This window comes from Hyposmocoma kahamanoa, unplaced genomic scaffold, assembly GCF_003589595.1.
Source record: "Hyposmocoma kahamanoa isolate Upper Pololo Valley unplaced genomic scaffold, ASM358959v1 95, whole genome shotgun sequence".
In the NCBI taxonomy this organism is placed as follows: Eukaryota; Metazoa; Arthropoda; class Insecta; order Lepidoptera; family Cosmopterigidae; genus Hyposmocoma; species Hyposmocoma kahamanoa.
Window position 1 is genome coordinate 8,005,568 of NW_020654972.1, and position 18,013 is coordinate 8,023,580.

Sequence of the window (18,013 nt, forward strand, 5' to 3'; positions counted from 1 at the left end):
GGCATGAGACCGATTTTGATGATCATGACTTGAATGTATGGGCACCTGGGTTCTTGTGGACGAAAGTGTCTCTTGAGACACTTCAGCATAAGACCTAGTAACTCTTGGGAATTGTGCAGCTGCCTCCACATATGAATTGCTTTTTAGTGCCATAACGGTCTTGATCGATTTTTGTCTGTCCAGTTCCGGGCAGTTTTTGCTTGTGGCAAAATGACGTCCGGAGCCGTGCATGCATGTAGCTTCATTCTCTACCACTTGACAAGAATCACCAGAGTGGTCTTTGGTGCACCTGAAGCATCTGGGTTTAGACCTACACTGAGCTTTAGTATGGCCAAACCTACAGCAAGAGTGGCACTGAATGGTGGGGTATTGATATAGTTCAACTGGGAGAGAAGTGTAATACAGAAATACCCTGGAGGGATGGAGTTGGCCAAGAAATGTAACAACTACTGTCTATGTTGGTACCCATGTAACTGTTCCATTGTCCGATGTTTTCCTATTTAATCTTCTAGCCTTTAGAACTTTGCCACAACCCGGCAGCTCTAGTGATTCCGCAAACTCCGTCATGCTCAAGTCTGTAGGGACTTGTCGGATCAAACCTATGCGAGTCAGATTATATGTTGGAATAACAGCAGAATATTTGCACATGGGCAAAATGGGTAAGGAGAGGAAATTGTTTGCGTCGTTGGCCGAATTAAATTCGACAGAAATCCTGTTTCTGCCAACTCGTTTCACTCCATCAGCACAAATATTGGCAATTTTGTGGGTTTTCAGAAATTGACAACGAGTATGACAACGCCCCAACAATTAACGAGGGGTCCATATATACTGCATCAGCATTGTAAGGGGTAGATAAATCAACCTTTCAATTATTCTTTTTAGCAGGTGGTGCTGAGTCTTCAGATGTACAGCGTCTGCGAGTACCCGTTGGTAACGGATCAGAGAGAACACGATCCGGCGGTCCGGAGGTCGAGGATCGGAATCTGTCTCCATAATGGAGATTTGAGGTTAGATTACCTCACACAAATTTTGTGAAATATTACACTAATTACATATAAAACCTAACTACTAATAACTTACCCACAACCAGAGAGAACACAACACTTATTAGAATCAAATTGGACAAACATTTTTATCAATAATACGAGGTTTTCTTTTTCCACACACAAAACCACACTGTCCGTTTAATCGCTAGCGACGAACCTAACGTATTTATTCACAGACATAGAACATGAGTTGGTTGACAAGAGTGACATCCCAAAGATGAGTTAAACCACAAAATTAAAACCTTTGTATCAATGAGATTATAGTACCAAATAATACGAACTATTTGCTTTAACACTCCTCACATACTTACCCATTCACACTCAATTGTATTCACACATTCAATCCCATACTAATCACATACACCACTGAAACTTACCCTTAGAGAGGGGTTTAGTCAAAGCATCCGCAACCATCTTTTCACTTTCGCGATACTCCAACCGAATGATGCCTGACAACAGATTCCCGTACAAAATGATACGAATATCAACGTCTTTTGTATGCTGGTGATGGATGTACTGGATTGGTGGCTATAGCAATAGCAGACTGGCTATCTGAGAAGACTGTAGGCCGTTCTTCATCCTTCATCATCATCTTCATTGTTTTAATTTTGATTTTGTATTGTTTATAATTATTGTATTACATCTATAGGTAGGTTGACAGATCTGTCTGGGTATCTAAAACTGAGTTTTCTGGTATACTTTGAGTTTAGATTGGACTGCTCTGGTGGTATCAGAAAACATCACAAGTGCTTGCATGCAATTGCAAAGGCATGTAAAATCCATCAACCCATACTGAAGAATAATAACTTAAACTCCACATCTGAGGGGAGGCAGGTGCTTCAACAGTGGGGAACTTGAAATTAATAGGCTGATGATGACAATGACGAATAATTACTAATTATTTGCATACTTAATAACTTACGTTTTCCACTTCTTCAATACTGAGAAAATATAGTTATTGTATTTTCTCTTTTGCTCAACGGGCCGTCTGATCCAAAGGCCCTTGTAATATTGTTTTGTGTAGAACACGATAATACCTAGATATCGTTGTGTAAAACAATGTGGATTCAAGCATTTTATCTGATTTTTTACCTTCCACAGTCAACGCACCAAGACCTTCAATTTCCATTTCAACTTGTCGAACACTTCTTTTACTAAAAAGATTGAAAATATAGAAAAATTTGATACATTTATTATCGCAAAGGTTTCAAATTCTGACGTTTGACGCTTGATTTGAGTTCAATTTGAGCTTTATTGTGAACACGACCTATTTCTTTTCATGAACTGGCAGACAGATTCCACCAATAGGAGTGCAGATTTCGCAGCCAATCAGAGGCCGTATACATCGGATTCTCTTGTCGCGCATTCTTAGGGTGGACAATCTCGTGTCGCGGATTGCTGTGCCGGACATTACGTTGTTGGGCATTATGGGATCCAACAAACGCCCGTCTCAAATTCTCAATATTTTGTCACTTTTTCATTATTAAGAGTTTTAGCTTGGATACAAGTTCTTTGAGCTTTGTCTTCGTTTAATTATCGGGATCGTCATTAAATATTATCCATTGTGGTTCTATAACATTATGTTTTTACTTAGTTCTCTTGTCTTTTAAGCAGCGGGAGTCAATATTTATGTTGTCACTTTCACATAAATCACATTATTGTCACTTTGAACAAAAACTTTGACTTCGTAATTAATTAATAAGAATTTTCAGGGGAAAATTCTTTTGTAATTTGGTTTAAAATAAGGAATATTGCTCCAACTTTCTTCATCACTATTTCTTTCTTCGTATTTTCTTCATAATATATTTAAAATAAAATATTTGTAAAAACTGTACTTGTAAGTTCAAAAGCCCGCCATTTTTCTTTTTTTTTTCATATTTTGTCACGAACTAGATGATGCAATGGAGTACTGCTGCCACCTTTGCCACTTTGGATTCAATTGACAATCGTGGCAAGAGGCTTATTGGTGACTCGGAATTTGTGGAGGCGAAGCTGCAAAGCCTTGAACACCGCCGCAAAGTTACCTGCTTGTCGGTATTTTACAGGATATATCACGGAGAGTGTGCGATGGAATTACACGATTTAATTCCGCCTTCCCCTTTCCATCACCGGGGGACTAGGCGTAGGCTTGGGTTCCACCCCTATGTTATGGACATTCCAAAGATTCGCACGAAGCGTTACGCTTCCAAGTTTATATGGCGAATGGCTATAGAGTGGAATTCCCTGCCTGCAGACTTCGCCCTGAACTTTATAACTTGGGCCATTTCAAGGCGAGAGTGAATAGGCATTATTTAGGTGTGCATGCTCCATCGCCGACCTCATCGTCACTTTCTACCAGGTGAGATGGAGGTCAAATGTGCACTTATATTTAATAAAAAAAAGTAAAAAAAAGTCTAGATGCAATAAAATGCTTTGGGGATGCCGCGACATTTTATGACGCGGGTGTGGGGTAAGCGGGCAGGGCAGGGCATTTACAATAATTCAGGACAAAGCGCGGCAAACCCTACCGAATTATTCGGCCGAATATTCGGTTCGGTAATCTTTTTACCGAATATTCGGCCGACTATTCGTATAAGTTGAAATCTCGATTCGGCCCATCACTAGTAGTTACTAATCACGCAATACACATCACAAGTGAGCACTTTAGAAGCTTCGCAATTCGTTCGAGTTATTCGTCTATCACAATTTTATACGTTTTCTCATATAAATGTTAAGTTAATATTAATGATTTTCACATATTTATAACTATTATGATATAATATTACATATTATTAATTTATAAATAATAAGACATAATTGTATCATACGTACATTAATAAATTTTGTACTTAATGCAGATGAACTTGTATCTGACGAAATATTTTTATAAAGAATTTATTTGAATCGGATGCAAACAAAACGGGTACAAAAGAATACATCTTTTATCGTCTAAGACGCTGTTTGAAATCTCGTGTTGTTAACAATACGAGCTTTTTAATAACCAATAATTAAGACAGAATTGCATCATACGTACATAAACAAGTTCTTAAACATTTTTACTTGTCGACAGTACTTAATGCTAATGAACTAGTATCTGTCAAAAATATTTATGTACAATTTATATTTAATATGGGTGCAAAAGAAACCAGAGACATAATGAACGTATCCGAACTTTGCTAAATTGTTTCTAGTCTGAGTGTCCTGGGAAGTGTCCTAGAGCGAAATCCGTTGCTTTGGTACTCATAGGAGTAGGTACTCAGGGAATTCCCTAGTTTAAGTCCAGTCACTTGGTGTGGTTGTCTGGGACATTATTATTAGGTTATTAAAATCTTAGCAATTCAAAATCGGGATTATTACGTGCTTTTTCATCAATACCAAAATCAAGTCAATACCATACGTATCGATGTTTTTAGACTCAATTGGCGTAAAGGTCAAAATATCAAAAATGAGTTATAGTTTTATACAGTTTTATTGAGCTCTATACTGTATACTTAAAATCTAGATATAACTCAAAAATTGCATTTTACTGCTTATTGTCTTGTTGTCTAATACCAAAATTTGAAAAAAGCGTAAAACCTAGAGGCGTATAAGAACAAGTCATCACATCTGCATCGGAGACCACATAGTTTTATCACAGTCTAATCAATTATTTCCTACAGTCGGCCAACGAACACGTCTAGACAGAGCAATCGTGCGGGGTGTGTGGGGCGAAGAAGGGACGGGTGCGAACCCGAACTGCCGTACTCGTTCGGGATAAACCATTCAGGGCTGAGACATTTACGTTAATTATTTCGTGTGACTGTAGTAATGATTTGTTGGATGGAAAATTCTACATCTTACATGTTCTATTAGAGACTGCTTTATCATAATCTCGCATAAAGAAAAATACTTAAATTTCATCAGTTTGCGCATACAGAGGAAAGGTGAGTCAAATAAATTTATTTGATTTGGAGTTTTAGGTAATGAAATTATATTTTGTTAATATTTTTTAAAAGCGAAATTACCTTTACGACACGCCGCGATTAAAATCAAACTGCTTGCTTTTTCATTATCTATTCGAATATGGTATCAATTCTTAATCCAAGATTGCGGACACGACTTATTCAATTAAAATTAATATGGGTACCGTCTTCGGTGTTTTAGTGGGAGAAATAAATGCCATATTACATACAAATATGGCATTTATTTCTAAATCCAAAATGGCGGACCGAACTTTTCAAATAAAATCAATAATTACAGGTGTCGTTTTTGAAGCATCTGGAAGTGCTTATTACGAATATTTTATTAATTTCTAAATCCAAGACGGCAGACACGACTTTTCAAATAAATGCAATGTGGGTTATTTTCGAGGTGTTTAGTGGTGCTCATTACGAATATGGCACTTATTTCTGAATCCAAGGTGGCGGGTACGACTTTTCAAATAATGGCAAGTTGGGCGACGTTTTCGAGGTATTTGGGGTTGCTCATTACGAATATGGCACTTATTTCTAAATCCAAAATGGCCGACACGACTATTCAAGAAAAGCAATATGGGTATCGTTTTAGCTGTTATCGGGTTGATGATTATGAATATCGTAATTAAATCCTTGATACTTGATGCAATACATAAACAAAGTAGTTAGTTAAATGCTAATTATAATTTTCCGATGCAAGCTTTGGGTTGAAGCAAATGGAGGACTCGATTAATCGGAAACACTTTGATTGAAATAATGTTTTGTTTAAAAGTAAACGTTTAAACATAAAAATATTTTTTTCATTATGTTACTTTACCTTACACACAACTACTGTACATGTACATACTATAAAACGGCTTGTGAGAAACCCTCACATCAACATCTTTTTTATTAATATTCCCAATATGGACATCGTAGTAGGACCCCCACCCCATAGACTGAATATAAAAAAAATATGTGGTGACAACCCTGAGGTATGACATGTCTAACCAAAGCGGCATTTCACAAGACTTCAAAGGCGATGTCCCTTTAGACTGTATGTTCTTTACAGAGTTATCGATATCGATAATTGTAATGTATTTCTTGATTAGTAAATTTCTATTACCTTATTGAGTATTTATCTTTATATTTGTCTTTAATGCTTTTTCAGGAACCACATGGACGCAGGAGCTGGTGTGGCTGATAACCAATGATTTAAACTTTGAAAAAGCAAAGTCTGTACCGCTAATGGACAGATACTCGTTTCTGGAGTGAGCAATTAATTACATATTTTTATACAATGCAATACAATACAAATATCCTTTATTGCCACAATGACACTTTTTGACATAAATAACATGTTAAGTTAAAACATAAACAACCAATAAACGGTACGCCAAACATGTCAGAGGGCAAACGGTTTCAGACCGCGGTTGTTGTCGCAGACAGCGCTGTTTTTCAGCCACCCCCTTGTCCTTAAGATCTTAGGCGGGCTTAAAAGCAACGAGGGCCTATAAACAGTTATAATAGTTTGAAAACCGTTATTCTATATTATTTAATAAATCAGGCTCAAGCTTCGGGTTTCGGGCTGGCATGTACGTGCGTGCGTGCGAGCGTGCGTGTGCGTGTGCGTGTGCGCGTGCGCGTGTGTGTGTGTGTGTGTGTATATTTATTACTCATAATTATAATGAGGTACAAACAAATTTGGGCTTTAAATAATTTCCCTGCTTTAGTGGCTTCCAGTAAGAGTGCTTCAGATCTACTGCTGCAAGTTGCTTTTTTATTGAGGCTGATTTCAATAAGGCTCTGAACCGGTTCGCATCAATTTTCTTCTTCATTGGTGTGGGTAGATCGTTCCATGTCTTTGCCGCACTAAACCTGAAGCAGGTCATGTACCGTGACGATTTATGTATAGGAATCTTCAGCATATCGCATGTAGTAGAGCGAAGACTCCTGTGCGTAACGTCTCTCAGCCAAGTGAGTTTTTCAAACAGATACTCAGGTTCCTTCTTCCATATCACTCTCTGAACCAAACAAGCATACTGGAGTTCTCTTCTGGCGTTCTTGTTGAGAATTGCATTTTTGTTCATTTAGGGAGTAATGCGCATAGGTATATTGAAGGTAAAACGGACGCAAGTATTTTGAACTCTCTGTATAGCTCTCTCAGTGTTGGTTTTAAGTCTCGGGCCGAAAACAGAACTACAGTAGTTGAAAGGGGATAACACCAGGGAATCCGTTAGGAGTAAACATATCTCGGCCTTATTTGGTATAATCTTTTTAACTTAAAGAAGGCATTTCTAATTTGCAAATTAACATGCTCTGCGTACTTCTGTACTTCATTCAAGATAAGTCCCAGATTCCGGGCCGATTTGAGCCGTTCCAAAACAACGTCATTAATTTAGATTTTTTATCGCAGTCTAACACCTGTTTAATTTGTGTTTTAGTCCCCAAAATCAACATTTGTGGTTTCCCGGGATTGGACTAGAGAGTTCTTTTTTGGCCAGATGTAAATATTTTGATGATCGTCATTAATCTTTTCTACTGCTCCTTTCGTCAAATGAGTAGTATAATTGCGTGTCGTCTGCATATAAGTGATATGTACAGGATTGTATGCTTAATGGTAGATCTGCTGTAAAGATGGTGAAGAGGATTGGACTCAATGGTGAACCTTGCGGTGCCTCTCGAATAAGTTCTGAATGTTCTGAATGTCGAATACATTTTATCACCATCATTATTCTCCGTAACGACTATTTGCTCTCTGTCTGTAAAAAAGATTTTATCCACTGACAAGCATTCTCCGAAAACCCATAGTTTAAATTTTGCTAGAAGCAATTCCAGGTGCAAACAATCGAAAGCTCGAGAGTAGTCCAGTAATATTAATATACTACTTAACCCCATGTCCGAGGCTTCGGTAAGATCGTTAGTGACATGAAGTAGGGGCGTTTCTGTTCCGTGACCTCTCTGGAGCCCTGATTGATATTTACGTATTACATTTGTCCCGTCTAAAAATTTTTGTATTTGGACCAGGACCACCTTTTCGATCATTTTCGACAATACAGGATGAACAGAGATTGGTCTTCTTAGGTCTCTCAGTTCCTCAAGAGAGTGTTTTTTAGGAATGGTTTTGAGTAATGCTCTTTTCCAACAAGTTGGAAAGGTGTGTTATAATTATTAATGCAAAGATCGAATACTCAGAAAAAATTCCTTCGATCCGGCCGGATTCGAACCGACCGACGCTATACCAAGTAAGCCACGGAACGAACCAGCGGACCTCACGAATTTTTCTATGTGCTCGTCGTATCCTTGTATTTGGTTTTTTTAACGAATTTTTAGTCATAATCTATCATACTTTATGTATATGACGACCTTGATGACCAAATGGACATTGAGAGGGAACGTAAGGCATTGACGATCAGAAGTAATATGTTGGCACGTAGGTTTGCTCGTTGCAGTAGGCAAGTAAAAATTACGCTCTTCAAAACCTACTGCCAATCGTTTTACACGAGCAGCCTGTGGTTCAATTACACTAAAAGATCGCTTAGTGCCCTACGGGTCCAGTATAATAATGGTTTTAGAGTGTTGATGGGGCTGCCTCGATTCTGCAGTTTTGCAGAGGCGCGGGTAGATGACTTCTACGCCATCAACCGTAAAAAAACAGCCTCACTGCTCAGCATACTGCGAGTCAGCACCAACAGCATTCTACAGGTCATACCCGACAGATATGATATAATGAAGTCTTTCATTCGGGTTCTAGTCAAATAGTCTCATATGAGTCTAATTGATCGGAATGCGAGTGAAAGATAATTTTGACTTGTATTTTTATTTTATTTTCTTTGTCACTAACGTAGCTTTTTAATTAGTTTGTAAGATACTAACACTATTGGACCATACTACGTTGTTGTCTGAATAAATAATTATATTATTATTACTATTTATCATAATTTTACAAAAAAATAATTGAATATCAATTGAATAAAAATTTTAAAAAGTTGGAAAGGTGTTCGTCGCAATGGATTTATTCACTATTGTCGTAATTATTGGGAGTGTAACATCAAAAGTCAGTTTGATCATGTCTATATTCACTTTGTCATGCCTCTCTGCTTTTGTTGTTATAGCAGAAACAATCTTGTATACCTGCTTTGATTGCTTGTCGTAGGCTTAAGCTCAAAGAAGTTTACTTGTTGAAGATTGGTTATACTTAGCGTAATATTTTTAAAATCTCAAAATTTTCAAATATGTCATTGCAGGCCGGGATATTTAAAAAATTATCATTAATTTTTTTCAGAGTTATTAAAGTTATGCGGAATTCTAGGTTTCTTGGGTCTTTCAAAGCTAGTGACCTTTTTATGTTTTTCCAAAGCACATTTGGGTTGTTAATGTTATTATTAATGAAATTATTATAATACGCCTTAGTTTCTTGCCTAATCGATGCGGTCACATAATTTTTTAGACTATGATAGTAATCTTTAGAGCTTTGTGTTTTCTTTTTTTGGGCGTTTGATATAGATATTCCTCATCACGTAAATTCATCATCAATTTTACTGTATCTGTGATCCATGATTTTGGTTTGTCTTTAACAATTATTTTCCTCATCGGTGCATGAATATTGAACAGATATAAAAGGTACCTTTTAAACGTTTCTACCATATCATCAACATTTTCCAAATGACATATTGATTGCCATGAAATAGAGTTGAGGTTTACAAGGACGAGATCATGATTAATGTCCCGTAGAGATTCTTGGTATTTTATTTGTTTGCAAAATTCTTGGCTTCTTGATATTACAATCCACCAGCACCGTACCACGATCACTTAAACAACGATTATGTATTACTTGGACATCGTCGATGTTTCTGTAAACTCTGTAACTGTGGTTGGTTCTTTGACTAGCTGGTTCAAGTTATGTTGATGGTAGAATAAGATCAACTCATCTGCATTTATTGACTCTATCTGACTAAGGTCCACATTTAAATCACCCATGAGACATGTGTAATTACAGCTCGCTACAGAATTTATCGATTCACTGAGAGCGTTCAGAGCGTCTTGTATGTTAATTCTCTCAGGCCTATACAGACACAGCATACGCTGTGCCAAGTGCTAGTGGCTCTTGGCAGTTGGACTTCAAGCCATAGTTGTTTTAGTGATAAGGGTGGATGTTCCTTTGTTTGTGTCACTATTCCCTGTCTCATGTAAAAGCCCACACAACCACCTCGTCTTCCTACTCGAGCTCTATGTAAAAAATTGTATCCAGGAATTGCAGGTGCCATCGACTCTTCCCCCGTTCCCTGCCAAGTCTCGCTGATGGCGAGGATGTCAGGCCCATGATTTAGTATAGTCACTAATAATTCATCCTGTCCGGTATTAAGAGATCGTGCATTTAATAACACTAATTTTAAACAATTAACTTTTTTGGAGTTAGCCATTAACAGAATTACGGCGTGTCGTAGTTGTATGTTTGCGTGTATTGTTAATGTGAGTGAAAGATGTAAGGTATTATAGAGCAACAAATAACACTAATATTACACATAATAACCAACGCTACGATGTGCCAAAAACTATTTCGATGTCACGCTCCGAGCGCAGCTGTTTTCGCGGTTTCCCACCATCTTCTCGTATAAAAATTTTCTCACCACGCGTTCAGACATATTTAACATTTGAGTCATGGGCCAGGTTCCGAGCCTTTTGGAATAAAAGACAAGACGGCCATGCTTTGTTAGTTTTATTACTTTTTACATCTCATCATTGCAACAAAAACAATAATACAAAAAAAAAGTAGGTAGGATGAATATCAAACCTCTTAAGAAGACACATTATCAGAATTCGAAGTCGTACTTCGGGCTGTCAATCCCACAGAGTCTAAAACAAAGCTATTCAATCAGTGCGTTCTACCAGTTAATATCCTACGGAGCCGAGACGTGGACCTTAGCAACGGGCCTCATCCACAAATTTAAAGTCACTCATCGCGTGATGGGGCGAATTATGCTCGGGATTCTCTGGCGAACCGAATTCCTAATGAAGTCATACGTCAACAAACTATAAAGTATCCGATGTTGCTCGCAAAATGAATAAGATTAAATTGACCGGACATGTCTGCAGGAGGACTGATAGCCGATGTAGCAGACTTATTCTAGAGTGGCGACAACGTCTACGATGCCCTGCGGTAGGAAGGACGACCTGAGAAATGTGGCCGGCAGCGGCTGGATGCGGACGGCACAGGGGTCTTCTCCCGTTCTTCGTCTGACATCCACCCGAAACAATTACTGTTAAATTAGTAATTCAATTATTTATTTATTTGGGCATTAATCCCTTAACATTGCATTATAAATTACACGGTCATAAAAATTTAAAAGCAATAAATAAAATAAAATGGGTTCACCCTGTTCAGGGCAAACATGCCAGACGCACTGCAGCGTCATGCAGACGTAACATGGCTTGAAATGCGTTGTACTGCACTCATAAAGTGTTTATCGTACGTTTAGTGTAATTACACCACAGCTGACTCGCATAAAATGCCTAGTATGTCAGACACAGAGTAACTTTCATCTGGTCTGAGCAGCGTGCAAAATGCGGCGCCAACGTATTGCTTTTCACTGAGATGGCTCGGCGCTGCTTCTCAAGGTCGTCATCATTCGTAAGTCTGTCTGTAATAATGTGTCCCAGGTATTTAAATGTAGAAACTACTTTTAACGTTGATCCAAGTAACATAACCGGCGCAACAATGTCTGGCCCTTTGTCATATTTAAACACCATCAGTTCTGTCTTTTTAACGTTATAATGAAGACCATGAGCGACAGCAAAAGTAATCCCTGAAAAGATTAAGAAGAAGGAATTTCTCTCACACCCAGCTCCTCGAGCCTGCGAATGAGATGGGGTATAGAAACTGTGTCAAAGGTTTTTGCTAAATCGAGAAATATGATAAGACATTTTCTTTTATTATCAAGGTTGGTCACTATAGAATCGACCAGTTCATGAATGGCATCATCAGTGCCTAATCTAGTACGGAAACCAAATTGAGACTTGAGATTGTTCGGCAAGTTGTTCACCGACACCCACAAAGAATTTATTTACGTCATTGACCTTTTTTGCGGGTTCTGTAGCCCAATCAAGCCTGACAAAGGATCCACTGTTTTATTATGACTACAGATTGTTTTAATAACATTCCACAGTGACTTTTTATTATTTTTACTGTTCTCAATTTCGCTTTTTTCATAAGACATTTTAGCTTTCCTGATAAAAAAAAAATTTAACCTATTAAATTAAAAAAAAGTTTAAAAATCTCGTTATTAGGATCTTTTTAAGTTTTTTTGAAAAAGTTGTCGCGACTTTGCATACATTCAGCAGAGCTTTTGTAAGCTATGGCTTATAGATTCTTTTCCTGTTAGGGGTGTAGAGTAGTCTGGAATTTTCAGTAATTGTTTTTTTAAATAAATTAATAAATCAGTGGCAAAATTTACGTCAATTTCTTTTAAGATTGATAATAAGTTAACCTCAACTAACCCATTGCCTGGTCCTTGTGTTCATAGTTTATTCTAAAAACGAGGTTAGGTAAATATTCTAGCCTAGTGTTAAGTTTAATACTAAGTGCAACACATTGATGGTCAGTGACGGATGATTCAAATACTATACATGTAGGATTTAATTTAGATTTAATCATCGTGTGATCTGCATAGTGTTACCCGGTAGAAGGCTATGACTCGCTAAAATGGTGAGATATTCATGCGAGCGTTTATCATTGTTCGAAGCGACGATATCTATATTTATATCACGGCATAAAATGATGTTTTTATAACAATTCAAGTTAGTTAAGGTGTTATCAAGCGATGAGTTGAATTGGGAAGTATCTTGATTACTTGGCGGATGGTAAATGGCCAAGATGCACGTTTCCGAGTTAAGTTTCAGCAAAGTACAGTTTGCGTCAACAATACAAGGCTAGTTACTTGAGACATTTAGTTTCTCGTTATATAGATAACCACACCTTCGTTTTGTGTAATTTGATTTGTTGTGCAAGCGTAGTTACAGCCATGTAGAGTCGGTATATATTTGGCTGTAATCCAGCACTCAGTCAGCACAATCACATCCCAAAGAATATTTGATCTAGAAATGAGGGTCAGAAAGTCATTAAAATTACAAGTAAGGCCTGAATGGTTTGGCAAAATTATATTTAATGAATTATCGCTTGTTACATGTGTTTTTAAGGTTGTTTGTGCAATCTCCTGGGAAATGACAGCCGACTGCACTTTGCTAACTTCCTCCATCAGATCGATTATAATACTCGACCAAATAAAAGACGCATGATGCGAATGAACCATTATACTTAGCATTGTCTTTTGATTTGATCGAGTATTACTAATTGGACAGTAATTGTTTCCTACGGATCTTAGACGGAGAATAAAAGTAGACCCCCAGAACCGGAAGAGTTTGCGTGCTCAGGGACGAGGCTTATGATCAGCAGCAGATGCATGCAGGCTGATAATGACGAAGTTGTACTCCACTCACGCTGATAATGATTGATCTGTCCATGTCATCCTGGGAAGGTCGGTAACATTGACTGTTGGATTTTCTATTCCAGAATGTGCATGTTCGCCAATAACAAGGCATTTCAATTTTTAATGAAAAAGAATGCAGACAAACCAGGCGGTGCCCAAATACTGGAAAAGTTATCTATACCTGGGTATGAAACCCTGGCTAACATGAAGTCGCACCGCTTCATCAAGACCCATTTGCCTATGTCCTTGCGGCCTCCTAATCTGCTGGACACGTGCAAGGTTGTGTACGTGGCCAGGGATCCCCGTGATGTCGCAGTTTCATACTACTGTTTCAACAAGGAGAATGTTTTGTTGGGTTTGACAGCTCCATTTAAGGACTTCTTTGAATTACTTAAGAAAGATCTACGTAAGTACCCAATCTTAATCACCTTGCCACTAAATTGTATACAGAGTTTTAAGAACCAGAAGCGTCGATCTATGTGTGCCGGCATTTAAATTTCTTCTGCAGTGTTGTGGTGTCCTTACTTCGAACACGTGAAGGAGGCGTGGGCGCAGCGGCGTCACCCCAACATGCTATTTCTTTTCTACGAGGATCTATCCAAGGTTATTAGGGTTTCACTTTTTTAGGGTTTCACAACCCTGCAAATCGCTTCTTCAGAATAAATAAACGCACCATTGGTGTTATAAAGCTACACTATATAATTGCAAGGAGAGAGGTTTAAAGATTTCACGAACGAAATAAGTTTTTTATAGTTATAGTCATTTACTTACATTTTCGTGACTAGTAACTTATTTGTAATCACAAATAAGTTACTAGTCACGAAAATGATTAATTGATAAATAACAATTAATTAATACAATAATTAAAATCTTAATAACCAATCGTTAAAATAATAATAAGGTACTTAAAAACAATCAAATAAAATACATCAATCAGGCAATCACAATTACGTCAAATTCGTAACAATAAATTAATCAATTCATTCTACGTATCATTAAACGTGTAGAGTGAAGAGAAACAAGCTACGTTTTGAGGGGAAATGAGTATGAATTTCTCAATGGTGCACCTCCCACGTTCTCCGACAGCCGATTGCAGACCACCGCCGCTATAAATAGGGGAGTTAGAAAATTTCACTTATTTCATGTCGTTCATATTATTTTCGAGACTTTTATGTAATAAAAGCACTTTTGACGTATGATGTAGTACTCTTGTACCAAAAGGGTACGTCATAGCCATGGCCGATAACTATGTTTGTAGCGGTAACTAATTTTTACCGGACGTACCGTCTGCCTATACCTATGTGTCGGTTTTACATATCGTAATTCAATGATATAGGTAGGGTTTTCAAAGAAAATGTCATTACATAATATTGATTACACTGCATTCCAGGAACTAAAGGGCACGGCGCGTCGCGTGGCTAACTTTTTCGGTAAAAGTTACAGCGAGGAACAACTGGACCAGCTGTGTGACTTTTTAAGCTTCGACAACTTCAAGAAAAATGAATCTGTAGACCTTAAGGAACTTCGCGATGTGGGCATGTTTGATGCGCAAAACAAGAATTTCATCAGGAAAGGTGAGAAAACATTTCTTTATGTGATAAAAGTTCAATTAAATTATTGAGCCATGAATTGAACGTTACTTGTTACAAATAACATTTTGAAGGTTTATCAGTACCTAATTATAAACTTAATATTTCATCAATACTGTTGTCGCAGGATTTTTAAAAAACCTTGTTACCGAACAACTGAATAACTCAGTTACTTATAAGTTATAACTTATAAGTCTTATAATACATAATTGGATTTAACGGTACATACACACGTAAGTTTATTTTATTTAGTTCAGGTCACATGACCCATTTAATATATACCTTAAGGACTAACATACATACAATATAGTAAAATACTATTTCTAACTAATCTATAGGTACGAATTTCACTCGTCGGCGACGTGTGGCGCAATCTTGTGTCAGATAGCCGGCCGCGGAATTGTCGATATAAGACACCCTTCAGCCAAAATTCTTCCTTCATGAAGGTCGATCGATCCTATCTGGTGTACTCCACTATCTCTTCAGACTTCGTGGAGTAATGCAGCCGCGACAGGTACAGCAGAGTCGTCGGTGTGGTACATCACGCGCGGTGGCAACAACGATAGGTGCATTCGAATGCACAATGCCAACTCGACACTGCAAGTAGATGCATTTTGCGCCCCACGACGCATGTTTACATTAGAGGCTTCTGGTGATCTACATATGGTGACCGAAGCAACGTCGCTTAATAACGCAACTTGGGCACGCAGCTCACTTACGGTGTTATTCAAAGCCTCTAATTTATACTGTAACTCGGCTAGACTCGACTTCAGGGACGTAATGTCCTTCAACAGCCTAATGACACCGACGTGGTCGTACGTGACGAGGGGCAGCTTGTGCAACTCCTTCGCCACGAATGTGGGCACATCGTCCAGGTCCGTCTCCTTCAGAAGTGTAATGATACCCTGGAGACTCTTCGAGGCGAGATGGCTTCTGTTCGGCTTTACCGAGGCTCTGGAACAACAGCATCTTGCCACTGCAAATCTCATCGTCATTGAAATTTGATTTGCAGATCTGCACAATGCTGACTTTGTCTATGGTGTCGATGGCGTGTTGAATAAACGCCAGGAGCTCATTGGCAATGAGTTGTTGGGAACCCATCATCAATTACGGGCAGCGGCCGCGCGAGACGCGAGTTATATTTAATAATTAACTCACTGCGTAGTGGAGCGTCCGTTTCCGAACGCGCATTGCATTGCACTCTAATGTGTCGGTGGCAGTTATCACTTCAAACGTAATGGTTTATTGTTTATTGTAGATTTCGGTTTATTCTTTATGTAATGTCCTTTATCAAAGGATACATCTTAGTTAATATTATTACGTTTTGTTTTCTAATTATTATAGAAACGATTTAGTAGGCTCTCTGCGAATGACATTAACTAGTCTCGATAATAATTACGATAATAATTAATATAATAATCCACAGAACATTGTTAAATCTGTCAACCTAACCAACCAACCTAGGACACCGTGGTTGTTGGCAAGGTTGCCTTTTGAATATAGAGAGTGAAGTCAATGGTCAATGCTTTATAAACGGACGCGCATTGCTAAGATAAGCATTTTGTGTAAGTTACTTGGATAGTAAACATACGCGGCCGCTTCCTGTGAATTTGCCGTTTTAACCTGATCTATCTTTCGAAATTTCGAACTAATTACTGTGGAAAATTAATTGCAATCTACTTTTAAATTGTTATTTTAATTTAATTTGTTAACGAACTTTGAATAGGCAAATTATTATAATTATGCAATTATTATCAATGCAAGAACATTTCTTATTACTATGGTTAACACTGTTGGTGCTGGATGCAGAGGTCCCGGGTTCGATTCCCAGGTGGAAAATCAACTTTTCTAAACTGGTTCTGGTCTGAGTGTTCCGGGAAGTGCCCCGGAGTGAATTCCGTTGCTCTGGTACTCATAGCACAGGGAATTGCCTGGTTTGAGGGAAATTAATAACGCACACACTCAATATAATAATAACGCACACACTCAACATAGCCCCGCACTAGGGAAACCCTGTGTCGCGGGTGCCATGGACACACACATACACAACCACAAATTACACCCAAACTCACGAGAGAAATAAATGTAGGTCATACAAATATTTCTCCCGGCCCGGGAATCGAACCTGGGACCTCTGCGTGGCACTCCGGCGTGGTAACCGTTCGGCCACCGAGGCAGTTTAAATTATTTCATTATTATGCATTATAAAGCACAGTTATTGGGATAATACGAAATAATGTGGTGAATTGTTACAGGCAAGTCAGGCGGTTGGCGCGAGTACTTTGAGGGAGAACTAGCGTTGGAGGTTCAGAACTGGATAGATCAGAACCTGCGGGACACCGACTTGCGCTTCCCATCACTTTAAATATTCTTAGTATCGGCATGGGGATGGGGTATCAATTCATTCAAATTTATTTTAGTACACATTTATAACTGTAGATGGCGTCACTTGGATAAAATAAAATAATATAAAGTATTGTGTCACGAAAATTTGAACTTTGTCATACTAAATCAGAAGTAGAAAATACAAAACTATTTAAACAACATTTTAGGAATGTTCAATTAAAATTCATTTATCTACAATTATGAAAACTGGTGAAAACAGTAAACTGTTGACAATAGGTGTATAAGTCTTTATAGGAATGTGAGGTTGAATACTAAAGTAAAATCTACCTTTCGATCCAGCACTCTCTTCCCAAAGTTTATTCCAGGACTCCTGAAGATAAACTCTGGGCAGAGCAACCTAGTCATGGCATTAATTTTTGTAACGGACTGTATCTCCACAGGTAGAAGCAGCCTTAGCTAACTGATCGGCCTTCTTATTACCCACAATACCTTGGCGATTGGGGATCCACGCAAAAATAACAGAGTAGCCTCTACCCTCGTCAAAAAAAAAAAAGTTTACACTGTAACAATTTTTTCCTCATTTTGAAAATTATAGCATAGTAGGGTTTCGTTTTAAAAAGAAATTTCTCAAGAGT

General features: G+C 38.1%; 1 protein-coding gene across 1 annotated transcript; it reads left to right on the forward strand.

Annotated features, from left to right (window-relative positions):
- Positions 1-210: 210 nt before the first annotated feature.
- Positions 211-17,507, forward strand: LOC113238345 (sulfotransferase 1C4-like). The gene is made up of 6 exons (XM_026475185.1): positions 211-361; positions 6,129-6,228; positions 13,527-13,849; positions 13,952-14,046; positions 14,834-15,017; positions 17,288-17,507. Exons 1-6 carry the CDS (start codon positions 211-213, stop codon positions 17,395-17,397), a joined length of 963 nt encoding a protein of 320 aa, XP_026330970.1. The 3' UTR covers positions 17,398-17,507.
- Positions 17,508-18,013: the final 506 nt, after the last annotated feature.

Excerpts from the sequence above, each read along its gene's own strand:
- LOC113238345 (XM_026475185.1), top strand. The coding sequence starts at position 211 with ATGACGTCCGGAGCCGTGCATGCATGTAGCTTCATTCTCTACCACTTG. Across the intron at positions 14,047-14,833 it reads TCTACGAGGATCTATCCAAG|GAACTAAAGGGCACGGCGCG; the intron begins GTTATTAGGGTT and ends ACTGCATTCCAG. Across the intron at positions 15,018-17,287 it reads CAAGAATTTCATCAGGAAAG|GCAAGTCAGGCGGTTGGCGC; the intron begins GTGAGAAAACAT and ends GAATTGTTACAG.